This window comes from Opisthocomus hoazin, chromosome 3 (genome assembly GCF_030867145.1).
Source record: "Opisthocomus hoazin isolate bOpiHoa1 chromosome 3, bOpiHoa1.hap1, whole genome shotgun sequence".
Taxonomy (NCBI): Eukaryota; Metazoa; Chordata; class Aves; order Opisthocomiformes; family Opisthocomidae; genus Opisthocomus; species Opisthocomus hoazin.
The window spans coordinates 58633372-58648090 of NC_134416.1; the positions used below are offsets into that span (position 1 = coordinate 58633372).

The window sequence follows — 14719 nt, forward strand, 5'->3', positions numbered from 1 at the left end:
CATCCTTGTCAGGTTTGGGCCTCTGTGTGGAAAAGGTTTGGTAACTCTTGTAAGGTAAACTATTTGTTAGCCCCAAGACATTTATCTTTGTTATGTTTAAGAAAACAAAGTTGCATGTACCTCCCTCACAAGGATGTCTTTTTGGTTTGTTTCGTTGTTATTCTTACTTACATGCATCATGAGGCTTGATTACTCAACAGGGGAAGGTTTAAATAACAAATGTCACATTTGCTTTTTTTTTGGATGAAGTTGAGAGTAATTTGATTTGACTGTTAGCATAATGACCAAACACCGCAATGTTCTTTCTGCAAGAAGCAAGAGCTTCTTCACAAAGTAAAAAAGACTTTCTGAATTGTATTAAAAGTGCCCCCTCTGCACTGTAAAACTTAAGTCAGATATCATTGTGCAATGTATTCAGGCACTGAGTATGTAACAAAGCAAATGAATAATGCAGTGACTCCGAAACAATCTGTATCTAAACAAAGTTTTGTCCTCCTTCAGGAAAAGAAAACCACCAGTTAAGTATGCCGTAAACTGCATGACATGACAATGCAGGTCTGGAGATGGGTCTAGGTTATATTGCTGTTGCAAGGAGCTTTATTTAATTTATTTCAGTTTACTGAATTCCCATCTTATGGACTTAATTCAATATGCCTATTCAATACTACCTTGCCCTCTGCAAGCTCAGTTCCAAAAGATTTTACATTCTGCAAAGGTTCCTCCAATTGAACAAAACTAGTTTGTTGTCCCTACTGTTTCTTTTTCTTGCCTTTAGTTAAATAATCATTAATTTTAGTCTAGAATTAGAACAAATTATGGAGAATTCTTTTCATTGCTTCATTTTGTCCTTAGTATACGTGAATATTTGCTCTAAAGAGTTATCTCTAGAGTTTCTGTCTTTATTCCTTTGGCTTATGATGTCAATCACAGGTGACAATGTATACAAGGATAATCACTTGTTTTAATGTATGTAAGCTGAAAAATAACAAAGAATAAAGCAATAAACCATCAAGTGATCTAAACATAGTTTTTGATAGTTTAAGAGTCTGATCCATTTTCTTACAGTGCCATTTGAAGCAAGATATAGAAGCAGCCCATTAGGTGAAAAAGTACTGAAAAACATTATTATCTGTGTCACTGTTGAGCGGAGTGCCTTCTCCACGACTGAGTATCCGCTGCCATCAAAATGGAATGAAGTATCCTCATCCTGTGGGCTATGGAAGTAGAAAACAGAGTTAAAAATGTTAACTGAGGATTTATGGTTTTCCGGACATTTTTGTATGTAATTTAAGAAAAGTTAGATCCGTTGTTGCAGCCCCCAGGCAGTATAATTAGAAAGCGTGGAAAGAGACTTGAATCTTGATGTTATGAATAACTGCAGGATTCCAGCCAAAGGCCACTTTCATTACAGAATCTCACAATACGTGATTTAGCCATGGGGAAGGATGTATACAAGACAAAAAATGTTCTTCCCTTATGCATGAAAAAAATTCCAATGATTTCTCAAGGGAAAAAATAATTGTTACAACATATACCCTCTTACTTAAAACATTTCATCCATTTATCAAAATGCTTTGCACAATTGCACTTAGAATAAATGTTTTATTAGACCTTTTCCCTGCAACATAATACATGTAAGAAATATCTCATATAATCAAGCAGCACCCTCTGCTGTTTCTACATGAAACATCCCACAAAAAAGAATATGGTCAAGCATACTTCTTTTCAATTCCTTAAACATGAAAATAGTACAGTCTGCTATCCCCTCCCACAATGATTACAAGAATGGTAGCAAGCTCAGGGGCTACTTTTGCTATGGATTTTGTTTTAAGAGCACTTTACACTGTTTCTTATCCTAGGAAAGAATATTTTTTTCTTGCTGGAAATTACTGGAAAGCAACTATTCCAAAACAGGTTAGTTCACTGGCAGTCCCTACTTTCAGTGCACAAAATACACCACAGCAATAGACCTGCTCTGAAAAAGTGATTAACAAGGGACAAAATTCCATACAATGAAATTATTTGACACCACTGGCACATTCAAATTAGTATGTTCAGAACTGTAAGTTAATGATCAATGAAACACTGCAATTTATCCAAGTTCATTAGTTTTAGATAACACAGAAATATATATTACAGATGTAAACTACTCTAAATCTGTCACAAGAAAGAGAGTGAGACAAAATACCTTCCAAAACAGCCATTGCACTTGCCCTCTCTTTCCATGTAGTTCCAAAGACCAATAGATCTGCCATTCAGGGATGCCTCTCCCATGCACCCTTTAAAATGGGTCACCTTAACAGCAGGCGATTTCTGTAAGACAAGAAATACTTCATGAATACAATTAATGTTAAGTAGTCTGAAAATTATGCAGCCAAATTTTTGCTTGGTTGTTTTCCTTGAACTCTAACTTTGTTAGATATAAATCACAGTAAAAGAACAACACATTTTAGCATAACTATTAACAATTATCATTTAAATTATAATAGATGAGTTCTGCAGCAAGTTGAAAAGTAAAATAACTATGTCCTTGACCTACTTACATGCCTCATGGCATGAATAAGAATGGCAAACTAAAAGAAGCCATGGAAAGAAATAAAAAACAAATTCATTGTGTAATGTCTATGCACCATGCATGCACACACAGCCTGTCTTGGTTAATACTTTATGCAAAAGTTTCCAGGGAAAACTAACTTCAGGATACTAGAACATCCTTATAGCGTCTTTGCTTTACGTTGAGAGTACCTGGCATTTCTTCGTGAAGTTAACCAATTCATGCAATTATTTCTATGTCAAAAGTATATCTTAGATCTCTAATACGATAAAAACATTTTACAGAATGCTGATGTCAGAATTTAACCTTGATCTGCCCTCCAAGTCCTCCAATAAACATTAGGGTTGATTTGTTAACATCCAGTATGCTGGCTGTCCCTGGAGAGGCTGCAGATTTAGATGAAGGCTTCTGATTGGAGTTCATTTCCTCTATGCTGAGCGTACCCGTTTTTCCAAACCTGCCAAGTACAAATAAACTAATAAACTAGAAATCACCAGGCTTAATTAATACATGCTACTGGCTTTTAAGGACAAGAAAAATCTTGTCAGTGGAAAACTCAGAAGATGGTTTGTGTCCAACATTTATGTCATTCTTATTTTAATTACCTGGTTGCATGTATTCTGTGCCATTTGTTGTTGTCAATTTGATAATCAGGGTATTCCACTCTTGTTGATCCAGAGCCCAAATCCCAAAGAAGAGCTACCTTACCACGTCGCATCTCCACAGCAAGGAAGTCTGTCTGAAAAACAGCAGGGCTTATACATAGCATCGAATGTGCAGTTTCTGGTTCGTGTATTTTAGCATGTAACATTGAGAAAGTCTTTCCAGATTCATGTCCCTGCATCCCATATTACAGGAGTTGACTTTTAGCAAAATCAGGCCCAGTAAGTTTTTACTCATTTGTACTTTTAATGAAACCAAAAAACTCAGCTTATATACAACTAGGTGAACGTTTTCTTCACAGATATATAAAAACATGTGATGTACACACACACACAGACATACAGAAATATGCGCTTCTGAGCGTATGTGAAGTGATCTACCAGTCTGTGAAAAAATACTATCACATGATAGCATGCTGTAAGTAGCTAATAGCTGTGCATTTATCAGGATTACAGAGGGAAGGAAGAGGAAGGCAATGTGAAGGTGAGCCATCATGATCCTTTTCAAGTGGGTAGATGCACCATGCTCATGAAGGCCAAATTCAAGCACTTTCTCTGCGATACCAGGCAAATTGTTTGACATACTCCAGCATGCCATACAAAAGCATCACCTAGAGCGTTACACTGCATGAGGTTAATGCACAGCATGGGAAAAGGAAAGGAGAGTTAAACGACATGGCCAAGAACTGACCCTAAGGAATCAGGTGCTTTTATTCTCTACCTTTGAGGATCTCTGGAATCATCCAAGGCACAAAAAAATTTCCACCCCTAGCGAACACATTTGTCTGCAAGGGACCTCACTTGGATACTTAGTTTGAAGTTAATTAGGAAAAAAACATATATATGGTCTTTTAAAATTTTTTGGTTTTTAATTTGATTACCATCACCTTCAGTAAATGTACACCAGCAACTTACCTTTCCATTGCTACCCAGGTAGAAAAGGAGGTTATCTGGTTCAGTAGTTTTGACATTGAGTGTTAAGGTGTTGTAGTTTGTAGATGAAATTAGGGGTTGGTAGGCACGAATGCAATCTCTGTCTGCTGATACTGCAACTTTAATCTGTGAAGGACATGAAGAAATGGAATCTAAACAAGTCTCAGTATGTATTTCTGGAATATGTACTTAGCTTCTGACCAACAAATGCAAGACATATGCTTTCATGCAATTGCTTCCTGGGTTAGATCTTAGCAATCTCCTTGGTATCACTTGACAGAAAGATGCACAAACAGAAAATAATGAAATCTGTCATAATTCATTCATTCAGCTAGGAGATTTGAAGCCAGTAAATTAAACTATTCGAATAACTCAAACAAATCAAATCTTGGGTGAGAAGCCCGTATATCAGTAAAAGCCACTGCAATAATATCAGAAAATAAAGATATAGAAATTTAAAACCTTTTAAAAGCAAAAGAAAACATAATTTCTAGTCTATATTCAGAGAAAAGATTTTTTGAAAAAATTTGAAAGGCAGTCTGCAATAATTCTGGTTATTTCAAAGTTTTACAACCCAGTTTACATGATTATTCACAAAATACATTTGTGAATACATTACGAGTTAAACTTCTTAAAGATTAAGTAGAGAAATTCATGTCCCTGTTGTCATACCATTAACTCCTTTGGACACTGTCTAGTATACTGATAGGATATCGATTCAGGCTACATGCAGCCAAACTCCAACGAGCTTAGTAGTGTAATGGCAGAAACCCTGTTTTAACAACAGAAATGCCTTAACTTCATCAACTTCATTGAATATGCTTGTAACAGCTAAATACATAAAGCACACGTGCATATGTGTATAGACACAGATATATAAAATTTGTCTCCTCTAGTAAAAGTTTACAAAACAACAGAACAAACTCTCAAAATTGGAAAAGGGGATTGTGCTCCTACTGACACTTCAGAAAATACTACTCCCTGTTTTCTGCAGTGGATTCATTAAGCTTCAGTAGACTGTGACAGAGAAGCAATAACCATGTAATTAAGAATATCTGCAGAAAGAACTCAAAGCTTTTTATTTTTTAAAACAAAACTTCCCTAAGCCTTACAATAACATATCCATACTAAAGCCAAGGGCATACCAAAAATTACTGAGTGCAAAGTCATTTTCATATTCCCCTCACAGTTTAATGAGGTCCATAATACAGTTGACTCACTTTTGCTGTCTTTAAGGGGGGAGCAGAGTTTTAAAAACAAGTACGTTATTTGTCTTTAAGTATTCTGGATGCACAGCAGCTTCATGCAAAGAGCTAACAGACATGGCAGGGTATAGATGGCAAATATATTGATAGAATCAACACTCTTGTCAAAAAATTTGTAATGATATTTGATGTTATATGGGGGTACCCCACAAAATAAGCTCAGAAATTAAAATCTTGTCCTAAAAAGGATGGCAGCACCATCCCCTCACTTGTCTCTTTCTCACCAAAATATCTCTGTGATTGCTTTCTAATATATCATATCATCATTATTATAGGAAACAAAATGAAATAGTAAATAAATTACTGCCTTGCTATTCTGACGAATTCCGAAACTCAGTAAGAAACTCGATGCTAAAACTGCAAAAGGTGCCAACAGCACTGCCAGTACAATTTAACCATCAGTCAGTGATCTTGGACTTCAGTGAGGCCCCAGAACAACCAGGTACTTTGACAGTAAATTTTAGGCTCTTTAACTCAAAGAATTTTCCTGCTAAAAGTGAAAGTGAAGCCAGTTTAGTCTGGGATGATGGAACTTACAGACGCTGCCTGCTTGCGGGCCTGGCTGATGAGCTCTTTAATTTCAGACAGGTTTCTGTTCAGGTTCTCCTCTAGAATTTTCAAAGGTTTCAGCCTATCCAATAAAAGACTTGCTTGTGCTTCGACTTCTTTAACTTGTTTTTCAGCAGTGATTGCTGCCAAAACATAAATGAAATGTTGAGGCAGGTTGAAAGAGAAATGTACTGTTCATTGCTAAAATACTTAGCCAAGGTGGCCTGTTTCTGATCATTTTGTTTTCAGCAATTTTAAGCATCATTAAGGAATATGCATACTTAAGTGTATCCCATGTGGTTCCCCTAGAGGTCTTTTAAAAAGCTAGCACATTTTTACTGAATTAGGAAGAATCTTTCAGTCCATCAGATTCATATTTAATGTCTATTAAAATAGAATATTAGTACTACTTCTGCAAGCAGTGACATTTCTAAAAAGCAATGAAGCAGCAAACTTACCAGCTTTTGATGAATCTGTTATAAGTTCACTAGTCTTCCTCAATGTGTCATTAACTCGGTACAATGTAGAAGAAGTATTCAGCAGCTTCTGACTGAAATCCCCAAAGTGACTTAAACCCACCACAGCACTGGTGTTTGCAGACACAGCCAGCTCTTTCACCTCAAGCATGTATTTCCTTGTATCTGAAACACAGTTCTCAGGTTAAAAAAAATACTCAGCTTTCATACATACTTGGGAGTAATAAACGCCTGGCTTCATAACACCACAGTTACAAACATACTCAAAACACTAGAAATGCTGTCAGTTACGTTCCTTTCATAGTAAGAGTTACATTTTTGTTTGTATTCTTCAGTCTGTGAGGGGAGCTCCAAACCAAGACCTACTGTGATCTAACTTTGCTTAACTGCTGAATACACCATGGCTTACAGAGTGGGTAGTTTACATTCTGTGAAACTGGAGTGCCAGGAAGCTGGTGCAACTCCTCTTGCCCAGTTATTAAATTGGAAAACGGCCACAGCTATGGCCCTGAACAAAAAACATGCTGGATGTTCCCAAATTGATGATACCAATATGGATATAGCTATAGATGTAGTTACATTTGTTCACACAGACACACACAGAGATATATAATAATAAAATATATTATACAGACATAAATAATAGAATATGCAGCAATTTTAATTAAGTCTCATCAGTTTAGATTTTCAAGTCTTTTGATCAAAAGACTTGGATTAATCCAAGTTTTGAATTCCAGAAAAATGTTTTATTTTTCATGACCAGCTCTGAATACAATACAGGCACAGAATGCAGTGATGGGGAACTTGACTCTGTCTATCCAACAGGAAGATTATATGAAGGCTTATCATGTTTAAGTTCCCTGAACGAGTGTTGGCACCCAGACTCACTAGTCTGAGACTTATGTTTTGAATCCTAAAAAAAACTGCTGAGGCAGAAGGTCTGTTGCACCCTTTGCTTTGGCCTACCATCACTTACATAGCGAGTGCACCACTCCCAATCTCTGCCTGCCCCTTACACCCCCTGCACCCGGAATAGTGGGAAGATGCTGCAGCTGGCACAAAAGGCCTGATTTAGGTCTGCAGGGATCCTTCTTCACCACCACTACCCTACACAGAGGGCAATGCCATCATGAATCTGTGCCCAGATTAAAAAAAATAAAGTAACAAAACTGACAGGAAACAATATTAATCTGTGAGTTAAGGAGGACAGTCCCACAATTTTAATAATGCCTTAATTTTCAATGTGTAGCTTTATGTTAGATAGCATCCTGCAATTAATATCCAGTGTAACTTTATCAGTAATATCACCCTTCAGTGCGAGTTAAGAGCCTGAGCTGTAAAATCGGTATTTTAAAGCTTTGGATTTAGCATTCTAATCTGAACATACAGTACAACCCATGAATCCAGGCAGGAGGTTGAGTGTTTTTCTGCCTTAAAACAAACAAAAAAAATATTCTTGAGGTCGGCAAAGTATTTCAGACCCTCTTATTCACAACTTCCATTTTCTCTATTAGTTTCCATGAACTCTAGGTCTTGCCTTTATAAAAAATAATGACTTTTATTTAAAAAGGAAATTATTTTGTTTTGGAAAAGCACAGAAACAATGTTTTAATCGGCTAAACAAAGCAAGCATTTACAACAAGAAAACATTTAGATGCAGGTGATAAGACTCGTCTACCTGGAATTTAGTAAGGCCTTTGACACTGTTCACCACAGCATCCTCTTGGAGAAACTGGCTGCCCATGGTTTGGATGGATGTACTGTTTGCTGGATAAAGAACTGGCTAAATGGCCGAGCGCAGAGAGTGGTGGTGAATGGAGTTAAATCCCATCGGTGGCCGGTCACAAGTGGTGTTCCCCAAGGCTCAGTTTTGCGTCTGGTCTTGTTTAACATCTTTATCAATGATCTGGATGAGGGGATTGTGTGCTCCCTCAGCAAGTTTGCAGATGACACCAAGTTGGGCGGTAGTGTGGATCGGCTGGAGGGTAGGAAAGCTGTGCAGAGGGATCTGGACACGCTGGATAGATGGGCTGAGGCCAGCTGTATGAGGTTCAACAAGGCCAAAGGCCGGGGCCTGCACTTCAGTCACAACAACCCCATGCAACACTACAGGCTTGGGGAGGAGTGGCTGGAAAGCTGCCCTGCAGAAAAGGGCCTGAGGGTGCTGCTCAACAGCCAGCTGAACATGCGCCAGCAGTGTGCCCAGGGGGCCAAGAAGGCCAACGCCATCCTGGCTTGTATCAGGAATAGTGTGGCCAGCAGGAGTAGGGAGGTGATCGTGCCCCTGTACTCGGCACTGGTGAGGCTGCACCTCGAGTGCTGTGCTCAGCTTTGGGCCCCTCACTACAAGAAGGACATTGAGCTGCTGGAGCGTGTCCAGAGAAGGGCAACGAGGCTGGTGAGGGATCTGGAGAACAAGTCTTATACGGAGTGGCTGAGGGAGCTGAGGCTGTTTAGTCTGGAGAAGAGGAGGCTGAGGGGGGACCTTCTCGCTCTCTACAGCTACTTGAAAGGAGATTGTAGTGAGGCAGGTGTCGGTCTCTTCTCCCAATGGCCTCAAGTTGCATCAGGGGAGGTTTAGTTTGGATATTAGGAAAAATTTCTTTACTGAAAGAGTGGTCAGACATCGGAATAGGCTGCCCAGGGAGGTGGTTGTGTCACCATCCCTGGAGATGTTAAAAAAACATGTAGATGTGGCACTTTGGAATATGGTTTAGTAGGCATGGTGGTGTTGGGTTGACAGTTGAACTTGATGATCTTAGAGGTCTTTTCCAACCTATGATTCTATGATAATGTAGTATAAACAATTTTGAAACAAGCTATCAGAAGAAAGCAAAACTTCACATTTCCATACAGAATTTTCTCTCCGTGTAGGGTTAAATATTCTAGGATTTCACTCTCTTCTCGTATCAGTGTAATTACATTGCTTTTGGAGCCCCTCCTGATTTACAGCACTGTGATGTGGGAATCAGACTACATACCTCATATGATAACCCAGTTACGTTTCATAAAAAAATTGAAAATATTCCTTGTAAGGGAGGAGGCTAAATGAGTCTCCAGTATAGTTTATTGCTAGGTCTCTGCAATCAGACAACGAACAGGATTTCATTACAATTGTACTACATGGTTCTATAATAAGTAGAATGTCAATATAAATTTCACTTACTATTAGGCAATCCTCTTAGTGTCAACAAGGAAGCATTAAGCTGGTTGACAATTTTATTAGTACTTTCCTGAATCTTTTCTACCTTTTTGTTCAACCCATTCAATCCAAATAAAAGACCTATTGGAAGAAATAACTGTGATTTTTCTATGCATAAACAAATACCATATAACCCACACAAACCCTATGTATAGTGATAACAAACATTCACTTCTTTAATCAACTTAATTTAATCAATGAACTTTTTTTTTTTCCCAACAGAAAGAGCATTTTACAAACAGGAATGCAAAACTAATGAAGTATGCACATATAAGCTCCTGTGGGTACTGTTCCATTCAAAGTTACCCTTTTTGGCCAGTTCCATCAGACTCAATTGGTAGAGAAAGTCAGAAAAAGGCTATAAATTGACTCCATGGTTGGGAACTCTCATAATTTTTATGATGTTCTTCACCTTTTGTGATATCTGACAGGAGCTAAAGAAGTGTTCTTATTTATTTGTCATATGTTTGCAGAATCCTCTCACTAGATATAAAAATGTGCAGAACAGAAGGAACAAAAAAGGCACATATTCTGCCCACCTGAATTACACAAAATGTATATATATTTCTAAAGCCATTGATATTAAAAGCAGAGACCATTTTCCAGTTACAGTTTATCTCTCTGAAATATTCACTTTCTGTCCAATTTTGTCCAGAATTTCCCTTAGGGACAGCCTCTGCTCCAACACAAAGTCTGTGTTCAAAATGCATTTCAATTTCCATGGTTCAGACTTCAAGGTCTTGTTGATATCTTTGAATTAATAAAAAACCAAAAGGATTCTGGAATTTACAGAGGGACTCTGAGCCAAAAGGCACTTTGTACAGACAAAAAAAGTTCAGTTTGTTACTGTATTTCAGCTGTGTAGAAGGAACAAGTAAAAATGATTATGATGTAAATATATCATCCTACTTACTTGTGTAATCCATGATTTATTAGATAAAATTGGATGAATGGATTTCTTGAAGAATTATGTTTGTTCTTTGTCTACTGCATAGTCCCTAATGATTTAATTCGTAACATTTGGAAAAACAGCTATTTAATGAAAGCATTGCTTGGAGGTAAATGAGGTATAGTGAAGGCCAATTTTTTAAATGTTTACAGAGAACAATTATATTCTTACCCAAAAAGTTAAAATGCCACATGACTCTATAACAGATTAATCTTAATTGTATGAACATACGTATATAGTCATATGCAGTATTTTCCCTTAGTTTATGCTCATTAAAAAAAAAAAAAAACCAAAAAACTACATTAATAAAAAAACCCCACAAAACAGTATATAGAAAAAGAAAAAGAAATAAAAGCAGAAATGTGAACTCTAAAGAACTGACCATCACTTTTTTTCTTCAGAGTTTTAGCTTCATTCTGAAATTTGGAGCTAAGCAGTAGAGTTTCTTTTCCAAGAAGACTGAGAGACTCCTCTGGCTGAAAAACAGAGATCAGTTGCCACATGTGAAAAACAGAAATTAAACTGAAAACATTTAAGTGTCTGCAGATGTCTACTTCAAGTTACTGAACATTCTCATCATTTATGAGATATTCTATTTATTACCTTATTAAGCATTAATTAAAAAAAATACAAGTTGCAACCATTTGTCCAAGAATGGGACATTGAATCTCTTTGTGAGTTAATGAAAAAAGATAACTGTGAAACAAAACCTACGAAATCCTAGTTTGAACACTGCTACTGATTCAGTGTTGCCTTTTAGAACATCAGTAATTCTAGTGCCAGGGCTAAGTCATAAATCCCAGCACTAAGCACTTTAAAGTGAGATATCTCAAAATCCCAGTCTTTAAAGTGTTCTTTTAATCCCTTTCTTCAACTGGAAAATCTGGAAAAGTATCTTGAAGGATTCATGCTCTAGAAAGACAGAGTGCTATAAAATAACATACGAGCTCACAAAACAACGCAAATTATTTTGATCACTATCATGTAAATGCACTGTCACATGTTTGTTTCTCCAGGCATAACGTGCATGACACTTGTAAAACATAGCCCATTCCTTCCTTGGGTTTACAATCAGGAAAAGCAGAAAGGGATAAAGGGGGGAAAACAGAACAGTGTGAAAGTAACAAGGTCAGACTGGTAACTGGTCTGGTCTTTTTAATCTACTGTTTCAATGACAACCTGACAATCTTGCAAGGCAGAGGGATGGCAGATGAGACACAAACATACATTTGGTTATGAAATATCATCATTTAAGCAAAACAGTTGTGATTGGGAATACCTAGACAGAAATGGAAAAGGGACAGACAGGTCAAATAAGCAGATGGTTGAATAATTCCAAAGGTGGAAGGGAGTGCCAGAGGTTTGGGAACTCAAGTTCTATAGGAATGCATATCAGATGACTGATATAAACACTCACAGAATCAAGACCAGTCCAGGTAACGAAGCCTTAGACATTAAAAAAACAAACAAAAAAAAGGTAAAACGGTACTGTGGTAGAGATAAAAGCAAGGTAAACAGACCATGAAACCTGGTGCCATTACTGCCTTGGGAGTAAAGATTCAGCATACAGTATACACTAGTCAACAGCACAGGCTGCCATACACGCCTCCATCAAGAAACTGCCATACGTGCCTTCATCAAGAAGACTCAAATTTCAGCAAGTGCAAAACCAATTAGCACAAATATTCCAAAATCAGAAACGGAAAGAAGTTAATTAAAATACTAATATTGATACTTACTAAATCCAAGGGGCCATTCACAACTCTAGATGCATCATCTGCCAAACTCTCTGTTCTTTCAATCACACTTTTAACACTGGAGTGGGTGTAGACAGCAGCAGTTGTGTTGAGAGTCACGTTTCTTACTTTAGAGAGGCCACTAAATAGAGAATTAACAAGTAATTCTGTTTTAGTGAGAGTATCTTAATCAAACACCAAGTTCCATGTCTTCCATTACAACAGGCACATCCTTCTAGAACACAATGCACTCTGAAGAAAGAAGCCCACCTTGCCCTATGTTGCATAAGCGGCTTTTAAGTTCCTTATTTTGAACTGAGAAAATCAGTTCAAGGAAGGTTTTAATCTATTTTTTTTAATTTTGTTCCTTGTTGTTTATGGTCAGTTTTTCAATTTATAAAGCCACTTAGTCGCTTAGAACAAACACACCACATCACCTGAACCGAACAGTTCCTAGCTGGAGCTCAAACACAAAGTAGAGAAATACAGAATCTAGGAGGAAACTCTAAGCATCTGAAAGCTATTCTGTATTAAATTTTGCTTTACTGAAGTATCTGACTGTGGTGATGTCAGTAGAGTTGCTCAGCATTACTCAGAACAAAATTTTCTGTTCTCAAAATACGTGTAAATTTTCCAATCTGATGACTGAACTTTTAACACATATCTGCTGACTTTAAAAGACAAAACAGTAAGAATCTTGGAAGGATTTCTGGGGTAGAGGATTAATTTCCATTGAATTAACTGGAATGACTTTCCAACTTTACAATTCTAAGAGTGCATTTGAGTGGATTTGAGATTGCAACTCACTCATTTCTGCAACATGTTTTGAAAGCAACAATAATGGAGGCATAGTAGGAATAGCTTCTTGATAAGATTCAGAGATTGTCAAGAAGTATTCATATACAGACCAGAAGCTTTTCAAGCCATACCATGATATACTCACTGGGCATTTAATAATTCCCTAGTTACTCTGTAAGCCATCCATATGAAATACAATTCCGTCCATATCATTTAATAAAGACACACTACATTAAAAGTAAAAAGCACTTGAAATGAAATGGGGAATACAAATTGATCTTAGAATCATAGAATGGTTTGTGTTGGAAGGGACCTTTAAAGATCACCTAGCCCAGCTCCCCTGCTATGGGCAGGGAATTCCTTTAGTGGATTAAGCTACTACCTATTTAAATTAAACCTGACACTACTGTAAATCTCTCCCAATTTCATATTTCTTGAGTTTATCACCTTTCTAGTGCATCTGCAAGTTTCTGGAACTGGGTGGCATGGTCCTCGGCTCTGTATACCAGGTCAAGCACTCCTCGCACAGACATCTGCATCACCAGCTCATCCACGTGGTGTCGCAGTTTGGTGCTCCATAGGATTAACCCATCCTGGTGGACCTCTAGGTTCTGCACAATAAAATAGTTTACTCCTTTTTTTCAATAGCTACATACACCTTTATAGCTGCAAAGAGGATCTTAAAACTTAAGAACTTACAGATGTAGAGTTCTTCACATCCTGGGCAAGAGCATTAGCAGCGTTCACTAGGACCTTCCCTTCTTTAATGAGCATGGTTGAGACTTCTTCACCTTCCTTTATATTTAGCTTTTTGTCCTATAGCATAAATCAAGTGTTTTATAGTAGTCTGTAAAGTCAGCTGGTGCAGATGAGTTCACATGACACAATCATTTTTTGGTTTTCAAACAGGGGTCTGCTTTCCTTTGGGTTTTTAAGGTATCACATATATTAAGATGTTTAAATATGTAGAATTTTATTAAAGTCTAAAAAGCAGCTTTTAAACACAATTTCATATTTGTATTTCTTACGCAACAACACTGATTGTCCAGTCTTACATTTAACTCCGCCAGGTTGCTAGAGATAAGAGGAAACAAGTGACTGGTCTCATTGATGTTAGCGAGCGCCTCATTCACCAGGTCCTGGGCATCTTGCAGCCTGCTGTTGTGCTTTGATAAGAGCTGGCTTGCATCCTTTATTAGTTCAGCAAGCTCCTGTTGGGGTTTAAGATACTCTTTCTGAACTTCGATCAACAAATTTTCTGCAGCTCTGACAAAGACAGGAATCAGAAAATAAGTAAACAGCGAAGGAGAAACTTAGGCATGGATTTCTTGAGGAGAAAAGTGGGTGATGTGAAATTAATTTAAATGCATCTTTATACAAAAGTCTGCATTTTTTTTCTATAACAGCATACATACACGTAGTAGCTTGGTTACTTGTCTTACCACATAAAAAGATGACTGCCTAAACTTTGTATGTGGTGACTAGAGGGGAAAGGGGTTAGTATAAATCACATTTGCTTAGCCTTAATTTGGGACATCCCCCACATCAAAATTTCTGTGAAACATTCTTCTGGGGACTGCATTATATCTTAATTG

General features: G+C 37.4%; 1 protein-coding gene across 1 annotated transcript in view; it reads right to left on the bottom strand.

Moving 5' to 3' along the window:
* Window positions 1-14719, bottom strand: part of LAMA1 (laminin subunit alpha 1) — a 109152-nt gene that overhangs the window by 16179 nt on the left and 78254 nt on the right. The window contains exons 37-49 of the mRNA XM_075416444.1: window positions 14180-14390; window positions 13824-13940; window positions 13572-13735; window positions 12330-12468; window positions 10973-11066; window positions 9606-9722; window positions 6422-6604; window positions 5952-6106; window positions 4132-4275; window positions 3160-3293; window positions 2861-3011; window positions 2189-2313; window positions 1064-1214 (exon numbers count right to left, since the gene is read on the bottom strand). Coding sequence (XP_075272559.1) covers window positions 1064-1214; window positions 2189-2313; window positions 2861-3011; window positions 3160-3293; window positions 4132-4275; window positions 5952-6106; window positions 6422-6604; window positions 9606-9722; window positions 10973-11066; window positions 12330-12468; window positions 13572-13735; window positions 13824-13940; window positions 14180-14390 — 1885 coding nt within the window. The remainder of the gene's footprint in view (window positions 1-1063; window positions 1215-2188; window positions 2314-2860; window positions 3012-3159; window positions 3294-4131; window positions 4276-5951; window positions 6107-6421; window positions 6605-9605; window positions 9723-10972; window positions 11067-12329; window positions 12469-13571; window positions 13736-13823; window positions 13941-14179; window positions 14391-14719) is intronic.